Consider the following 9,688-nt stretch of genomic DNA (forward strand, 5'->3'; position numbering starts at 1 on the left):
TTGGAATCTTTCTCCTCTCTGTCAGAAACTGGATAGCATGATTCTTGCTAATCCATGACATGAGGCTGAAATTATAACAAAATTAAGACTGAATAAAATGGAAGTTGAAGATGTAAGAGATAATTAAAATTATTATTAATAATAACAATAATGATAAAAATCTGTTTAGTGTTTTGAATTTTTAAATTTTTTGTATCAAGCCCCTTTGGACTAAAAAATAATTTTGTGATATATTACAATGAATATTATTATAACAATTATATGGATAGGAAAAACCTGAGACTCAGGGAATTTCAAAACTTTTAAAATGTTATCATACTGTGGAATGATAGAGACAGGGATTAGATATAAAATATATATATTTCTAAGTTTAGTACCTTATTTTCACACCATATATTCCCACATTATATTTAGAGACCTTTTTCAACATAGAGAACTTAAGATGTGTAGGAAGAAATAAAAAAAAAAGACTGTTCGTACAATAATTGCTCTGGTGTTATCTAATGCAGAGATACCAGTAAGCCACATGTGTGGTCCATAGCACTTCTGAGTGTGACTTGAATTGGATTAAAATATAATTGAAAGTTTGTTTTAAATTAATAAAAATAAATCAAAAACAGACAATATTACAATAAAAACAAAGTCATTATGTAACTCACCGAGACCCTTATGTATGGTTCAGTGGTCTCTGTTTCTATTTGAGTTTGACATCATTGGTCTATTGGAAAGAAAAGTGGATTTGAAATCTGGAGACATGACTTTAAGAACTGACAATGTCACTTGTAATTTCACCAAGAACAGAACACTCAATATCTGAAGTAGAGTGGTTTGTTCTAAAAGATGAGTTTGAATAAATGATCACAGAGATCCTTCCTAGCATTAGGTTTTATCATGCTTGGATTCCAGTGACTTTGTCAGTCTCCTATTAGCATTTGAAAGATATTAATTTTATACTGTCAGGGTAGGATACTGGCAGGGGGTTTCATTATAGTGGCAGATACGGTGGATAAAGTGGCAAAGTGCACAGGAATGTCCTCTATGCCAGACGGCATTCCAATATTTGAGGATTTGGGAGTCACAGAAAATAAGCACAAAAGGGCTGGTGGCAGGGAACCATGCTCCTAGGAGATCCGAGGTGGCCATGAGCCATTGATGAGTTTTATCAGTTTTAAAGAAGTAGAATGACAAACTAGAATTAATAGAATAAAAGGAGACATATGTGCTCACTAATAGAAGCACAGCATGAGTGGCTCTTTTTTCAGGCAAAGTTCTGGGAGAGAGATGAGGACTGTGAATATGTTGGACTTTCTGATGGTGTCTGTGCAGGAGAAGCACCAAGTAGGCACTGGCCCAGATCATGAATCCCACACACATAAAATCAGGAATAGAAAAGACAATTGCAAAAAGTGAGACATTAAAAAATTGGGGAGATAGTATTGAACAATATCCAAGATGCCACATCCTTGTATTATTAGTCACATACCTTGAGTTATGCATAGTCCCAAGCAAAGTGAAATTTATCAGCAGGTAGAAGCACCAGCAGAGGAAGCAGGAGGGGACAATGCACTTTGGGGCTTGGAGTTTTAGTTCTGCCCACCTGGAATTATTGGGACTGATGGTGATGACCTGAAATCCACTCAGGAGGCAGGTGATGCTGAGGGAAACACTTCGGGCCACATTTTGAAGATAAACAATAAATTTACAACCAACAAGATCCAAGAAATTTTTGAAGCCCAAACAGACAATTGTATGAGGGATTCCCCTGGAGAGAAGCACTTCTGAGTTGGCTAAGGCCAAGTGGACAAAAATGCACTCTATGGGCCTCAGATTTTGGCCAGTGAGTAAAGTGAAGGTGTATCTTCCCAGGAGGAAAAAGTTCCCAAGAATCCCAACTCCTATCTGAGTAAGGAAGACAGTGCCCAACACCAAGTCTATAAGCATCATTTTCTCCAAGTCTTACGAAGAAGAACTATGGTAAGTGCTTGCAAATCCTATGGGAAAATAAAAGATTTGTTTAATCTCTAAAGTGTGTTATGGAAGAGAATGGGGCTTCATTCCACAGACTTTGAGAAAACATATGTGTTGGCCTTAATTCTGATATAATTATACTCAAACCACTGAGACTGGTTTGTATTTCCTATATTTTTCCTTGGTATGCAGGTTATGAAAGTTCACAAAATATTTGGAAATAATGTAGATATGACAAGAGAAATCTATCTTGAAAACCAGAAACTTCTTCTCTTTTGGTGGTTTTGACCTTGATGCTCTAAGGATAAATTCATAAGTGTAATTCCAAAAGACTTCATATGTAGTGCTACTTTTTTGAAGCATTTTTGAACTGTGATAAAGAAAAATGAAATAATAAAAATGACAGTTTAAAATGAAAAAAATTCACAGTATATCCTGTGACCATGAGCAAGACAAAAAAACTTATTTCACTTCAGTTAAAAGCAATGACAATAATACCTATTTCATAACATGTTTGTCTGTATAAAATGAGATAATATGAAAGTGATTTGCAAGCTTTAAGGCAGTATAAAATAAATCATTTTCTCACTATTAATAAGCATTATTATCTTTATAAATATTAATGTATCATCTTAAACTTTTAAAATGGTCAAATTAAGTAGTTGTGATGTGATAGGGAAAAACCTTTTATTATATTTTTTATTTCAATAAAAATTGTAAGAAATGTTTTGAACCTTAAATTGAAAATATTTTAGGAATCACAACACTGACCCCCACCTTTAAATCAAATAAAATACCTTTAAAAGGAGGAAATGCTCCTTTCTGTCCCCAAAATATTATTGTTCAATTGTGATTAAATCTCAAAACAACCAACAAGCGTATCAATTAAGTAACGTTATGTAATTTTCGATATATTAATGGAAAATGTCAGAGTTCTATTAAAATGTCTATGTAAAATGTCAGAGTTCTAGTAAAAAGATACATAAGAAGAATAAAGTAGTTAATAAATGAGCATCTGTGACAAATTAACTGTGACAAATTAAAGTCAGGTAATATCCAAGGGCTTAGGGATGCAAATTAAAATTTGTACCTTCAAATAGCTTAAGCTCTACAAAGAATACAAGAATATATGGAAAATTATGTAAACAAGAATTACAGCAATATAAACATTGTCTACATTTTCAAAAACAGAAATAGAAGGACAGGAGATATGGATAAGCAAAAATAAAAGTAACAATGCAGAAATAACAAACATAACAGTTAACAACAATTAGAGGAGGTAGCATTTAAACGGTACTCATCACTTGACAGTCACTGTGCTAAGTGCTTCAGAAATATGACCTCAGACCGCACTGAGAAAAAGCATAGCTTATATATATGAAACATTCTTTTATTTTTCTCTATATAATTACTGTAAAATTGCAAATTTTCATTCTAGTGTAGAAGTAACTGTAAGTTTTCTTGGTTTTTGTGAGTGGAATACATCCCTGTTTGATGGGCCACCCTGACAAATCTTTGAGTAGGGTCTTACAAATAGAATGAATCTTTTCTTTTCTCGTGGCAACCTATATAACAAAGAAGATACAGTGCCCCTGATCATTGTCCAATAACTTCTATTTCTATGGTGACAACAAGAAAGTGAGGGACAGTGAAGCCAAATGTGTTAAAAATTACAAAGGTTTTAAATATATTCTTATTTTTCTAAGTGTGAGATGCTTCCATAGTGACCAGAAAAGTGGTTCAATACTGATGAAAAGAGACTATCAATCTTGTCATTCTTGTATTAATTATATCAGAAGACCAAAAAAAAAGGAAATTGGAGCTAAATGAAAAACTGGGCCAAATATTCTCCATGAAGGTTTAAATGAAGTAGGTGACAACATTTTCCTAGGGAAAAAAAACCACATCTTGGTACATGTTGCCATCATGCATTGCAATACTCAGTATATGTATTGGGGAAAAAAAAGACCACCATGAAAATTAATTGGAGCTTGTATAGTTCTTACCAAGGACAATCTATTATCATAGATTTAGAATGAACCTTAGGTACCACTTATTCAGCCAATCATTCAGTTCTTTAAAATGAAAAAAAAAATAGAGAAAACTTCTATATAAATGAAGTCTATTGGGAGGTAAAACATGTTTGCAAGTGTTGAGGGAGTTATAAAGATCCAAAATTAAGGTCTGGGGGTGGAGGGTGGGGATTGGAACATAGTACTAGTCAAAGCAATATCCTTTTATTTGCTTCTCCTTGTAGATTCTGCGAAAGACTGAAAGAGAAGCCAGAGCAAGAGCGGGTTAGGGACAATATAACAGGATGAAGGGGCATAGAAGAATAAGGACTTGGTGAAGAATGAATAAGGAAAATGAAAAGGTAACTGCCAAGAAATGGTAAGCTTAAAAACTGATGAAGGAAATGTGGAGAGTAATCAAATTGATAGATTAAAGTAGTGGGGAGAACAGATTAGAAAGAGACATAACATGCTGTTGCTGGCCCTAAAGGGTGATGAGAATGGCAATAGAGTTGTTATGGAAATTAAGGAAAGGACATTGAGTGAGGCTGAAAAAAGTATTAAGAGATAATTATTGACTATAAACCATTTCAGCCAAGTGTTTACAGCTAAAGTGAAATGATTCACACATAACTTACAAAAGAACAAAAAACAGACTAGACATCTCACCCTGCATCAGTATGGAATGCAAATATCATGGTGCACTTACTAATATTGGATGCTCAATTTATGCCTTTTGCCCAGTCAAGAAATTACCATCTCTTTTGAGGGTAGGGTCCCATCTCCCTTAGAGTCAAAGGTGAAAGGGATCAGTTCTTTTACGCCAAGTTTCAAATGAAGACAATAATAAAGGGTCCTACTGGTGTATAGAAAAGCAAACGAATGAATGAACAAAAAACAACTCCCCCCCCCATCCTAATATGGTATTCTAGACTCCCAGTTTCATCACCAAACTTCATACTATGTTCATACTCTGCACCCTGAGTTCTTCTCTGTGCAGGTGGGAGAAAATGGGTAACTTCTCTTACTGAAAAGGAAAGCTGGGAAAGAAATGAGGAGTTTCCATTCCCTGGTTATAGCCGAAGCTTCGCAGATATATGACACAGGGTATGGTAGTCATTTAAGAGTAGGAAGGCTGAGATGAGGACTGTGAGAACAGTAAGTCAGTACTCTGCCTTTGAGTTCTCTCCCTTTGAGTTCTATATGCCTTAGACCAACTCAGCTTTAACAGTGATTAGAGAAGGATGAGGAGAAAGGAGATCTCAGATGTGAGCAAGGAAGCAAGAGGTAAGAGAGATCTCAGAAGATATCACAGCATGAAAGGAGTGAGTCTCATAAATAGGAAAAGCAAAGATAAGGAAGAAATTATCTTAGCGATATAAAGAGTAAAGCGAAGAAACGAATTAGAGATCTAAAAGGCCAATGAGCAGAACTTGGGGGGAAAAACAACAGACGAAAGGAAAGCATCAAGAGGCAAGAGAGACAAAGGTCTCAGAGATTGCTCAAAGCAGGAACATGACAGAGAGGCAAAAGACATCAGAGGAGTTCAGAGAAGAGAGAAACAACCTACAAGGAGAAAGGAGAGGGCAGGGAAGATGGAAGGAGAAGGAAGGGGATGGAGTGAAGTTCAGAAGCAAAATAAAAGCTTCAGCTTAACTGTCAGGAAAGAAATGGGTTGACATAAGTGTCAGAATGCTAAGAAGATAGAACCAGATACTGCAAAAGCTAAAAAGGCCCGAGGAATGATGTCAGCAGAGTAGAGATTGGGAAAAAGCCCTTGACAACATGTGTTGAATAAATTTCGAGGGAGTTCTCAAAGCAGGGACAAGAGTTAAAGGATGTTCAAACATCGCCTATTATAGATGGTGAGTCATGGACTCAAGTCTCAATAAAGACAGGGATGCAATAAGATACCAAGGAAAATTCCAAGGCTTCTTCCACAGTCTTTCCAAGGTCCATTTCCTATCTCTGGCCAGATAGGGCCTCAACATCATTAAAACACTCTAATTATCTCCTGAAAGAGATTTTCTGCTCAAAACTTCTAGATATTAAACTGGGATATGAGAAGATACTCACCCGATTGTTTTCTGCTTCTAGGATGGAGCAAAGGGCTGCACCAAACAGAATATGCCTCTTTCTACATGTGCCTATGTGTGTATGTGCATGTGGGATGGCACAAGTAGATTTTAGTTATAAGGACTGAATTGTCTGAGTTCATCTGCCTCCAGAGCTGTGATTATCATGTCATGGAAAGTACCAGTGACATTAGTCTGTCAAGGGAAAAAGGGATATGTCTAAAAAAGTGAACTTTCATCCCAGATGAAAACGTCTTCAAGGATTCCTGCTGATTCAAAATTCTCCCTCTGCAATTACTAGTGAATAAAAACAGTGGCCAAGTCATCAATTAACTCAGAGGAGAGAAACTGTCCTGGGCTCCAAGACACCAGAGGCACAGCTGTTCAAGAGGTTGGCACAGGCAGAGAAAGGATAGTTAACACCTTATTATGGGCACTTCCATTAGTAACCTTGGCCTGGTTTTGGTTTGGGTGTAGTCCTGAGGGATCCCAGGCCTTGAACTCTCATTCTTTTTTTCAATCAAGTCACCAGTCTACCAAAGCAGTCTCTGAATATAAAATCCTGAATGAAGTTAATATTCCTAAGTATGGTAGCAGTGTCTTTTTTAATTTTATATTTTATTTTCCCCCAACTACATGTTAAATAAACTTTAAACATTCATTTAAAAATTTCTTTCAAATTCTCTCCTTATCTTCCTTTCCCCATTTAAAAGCAATCAATTTGATGGAAGTTACACATGTGCAGCCATGCAAAATATATTTCCATGATATTCATGCTGTGAATAAAAACACAGAAAAAAAGTATAAATAAAAAATTAAAAAAACCTGATCTGCATTCAATTCTCTCTCTCTGGAGATGTATGAGATTTTTCATCATAAATCCTTCACCACTGTCTTGGATCATTTTATTGCTAAGAATATTTGTCATGTACTGGTGATAATTGTAGGGGGCACTTTTGAGGGTTAGCTCTGAGGGGTCTGCCATGAATACGAATCCAGGCCAACGATCCCCTTGAGCCAGTTTCCACTTGCTTGGGCCCAGTATCTCAGAATGTGGACTCACTACACTCCATTCATCCTCTCTCTATGCAAGGCAGACTAGGAACATTCTGACAGTTCCTGAAACCCTGGCCAGTTGAGCGATAGAGATAAAGCAGTGATGAGATAAGTAAGCAGGAAAGTGTCCCAATGGAATTGCCTCCTAAAGGTTGCAAACTAGGAGCCTTGTGTAATAAGTTTACCATGAAAAATGTATGATGTAAGTGCTTCCGCTATAATATATAAACTTGGACCCTCAGATGTTTATTTGAGATTGGAATGGCATCCTTGCAATATTGCTTCAAATTTCTGCCTGGCCCACGTTTATTCGTGCTTCCATGTTTCTCTTAGTGCTGCAAGCACAGGCAGCAGATAATCATGTAATACTTCTGCTTATGTACAAAATATTCTTCTGATTCTGCTTATTTTACTTTGCATCAGTTCATGTAAGTCTTTCCAGGATTTTCTGAGAGCTTCCTGCACACCATTTCTTACAGCACAATAGTACTCCATCACAATGATATGCAACAACTTGTTCAGTCATTCCTTAATTCACAGCATCCCCTCAATTTCCAATTCTTTGCAACCACTAAAAGATTTGTAGAATATAAACATTTTATAGCCCTTTGGACATAGTTCCAAATTGCTCTACAGATTGGTTAAATCAGTTTACAACTTCACTAACAGCACCTCAGTGTCTCAATTTTTCCACATCCCCTCCAACATTTGTCATTTTCCTTTTCTGTTATATTAACAAAACTAATAAGTGTGGGGTGATAGTTTAAAGTTGTTTTATTTTGCATTTCTCTAATAATGTTTTATAGCATTTTTCATATGACTTTGATAGCTTTGATTACTTCATCTGAAAACTATCTACACATTTCCTTTGATGATTTATCAATTAAGAAATGACTTATTTTTATAAATTTTTTTCTCAGTTCTCTATATATTTGAGACATTAGATCTTTCTCAGAGAAATTTGCTGTAATTTTTTTTCACAAATATGATTACTGTGTATTTCTCTCCATTCTATTTTCCCTTTGTTTATCTTTCTCTCCTTTTACCCTTTCCTTCCTCAAATGTTTTGCTTCCCCCAATCCACCCTCTTATCAGCCCCCCTTCTCTTATCCTCTTCCCTTCATACTTTCCTGTAAATTAAGATAGATTTCTATAATCAATCAAGGGTATATGTTATTTCCTTCTTGAGTCAATCCCAATGAGAGTAAGTTTACATGCTTTCTCACACCTCCCCCTTCTTACCCTCCACTATAAACACTCTTTTGCACCACTTTTATGTCAGATAATTTACCCCATTCTAACTCTCCCTTTTATCTTCTCTCAGGGCATGCCTCTTTCTCACTCCTTAATTTTTAAAGATAATTATTTCTTCATATTCAACTCACTCTGATGCCTTCTGTCTATATATACTTCTAATTATCCTAGCAATTATAAATTTGCTAGCAGTTACAAGTATCATTTTCCCATGAAGGAATATAAAGTTTAACCTTATTGCTTCCCTTATGATTTCTCTTTCCTATTTACCTTTTTCTGCTTCTTTTCATTCCCATATATGAAAATCAAATTCTATTCAGCTCTCGGCTTTTCATCAGGAATGCTGGAAGGTCCTCTCTTCCATTGGATGGCCATTTTTCCCCAAAAGATTTTTATTCAGTTATGCTGGGTAGGTGATTCTAAGTTGCAATCCTAGCTTTACTGATCTCTAGAATGTCATATTCTAAGCCCTCATATCTTTTAATGTTGACATTGTTAAGTCTTGTGTTGTACTAGCTGTGGTTCCATTTTATTTGAATTGTTTCTTTTTCATTGCTTGCAACATTTTCTCCTTGAACTGGGATCTCTGGAATTTGGTTATAATACTCCTGGGAACTTTCCTTCTAGGTTATCTTTCTGGAAGTGGTTGGTGGACTCTTTCAATTTTTATTTTACCTCTGTTTCTAGAATATCAGGGCAGTTTTCCTTGATAATTCCTTGAAAGATGATTTCTAAGTTCTTTTTTTGATCATAACTTTCAGTTAGCACACCAATTATAAAGTTATTTCTCCTAGATCTATTTTCCAGGTCAGTTGTTTTCCCAGTGAGACATTCCACATTTTCTTCCATTTTTTTCATTCTTTTTTTTTTTTTGTTTCTTTATGTCTCGAAGTAGTTAGCTTCTACTTGCCCAATTCTAATTTTTAAGGAATTATTTTCTTCATTGAGCTTTTGTACCTTCCTTTTCCATTTGGCCATTTATCTTTTTCAAAGCATTTTTTCCTCTTTTTTGGATTTTTGTGCCTCTTTTACCATTTGGCCCATTCTGGTTTTCAATGTATTATTTTGTTCAGTATTTTTTGTGCTTCCTTTACCAAACTGTTGACCTTTTTTCATTACTTTCTTGCCTCTCGTTTCTCTTCCCAATTTGTCCTTGACCTCTCTTTCTTGATTTTTAAAAATATTTATGAATTCTTCCATGTCCTGAGACATATTTTTCTTTGAGTCTTTGGATATAACATTTGACTTTCTTTCTTCCTTTCTTTTTATCTCTTTCCTTCCTTCCTTCCTTCCTTCCTTCCTTCCTTCCTTCCTTCCTTCCTA

General features: G+C 35.5%; 1 protein-coding gene across 1 annotated transcript; it reads right to left on the reverse strand.

The window, feature by feature from the left end:
• Positions 1-948: 948 nt before the first annotated feature.
• Positions 949-1,944, reverse strand: LOC138161378 (vomeronasal type-1 receptor 4-like). Its single transcript, XM_069088204.1, has one exon. It carries the CDS (start codon positions 1,942-1,944, stop codon positions 949-951), a length of 996 nt encoding a protein of 331 aa, XP_068944305.1.
• Between the last annotated feature and the right edge of the window lie 7,744 nt (positions 1,945-9,688).

The sequence above is a fragment of the Petaurus breviceps genome, unplaced genomic scaffold (assembly GCF_028583685.1).
Source record: "Petaurus breviceps papuanus isolate PSGF00001 unplaced genomic scaffold, PetGlider_PUasm1.0 185, whole genome shotgun sequence".
NCBI classification, from domain to species: domain Eukaryota; kingdom Metazoa; phylum Chordata; class Mammalia; order Diprotodontia; family Petauridae; genus Petaurus; species Petaurus breviceps.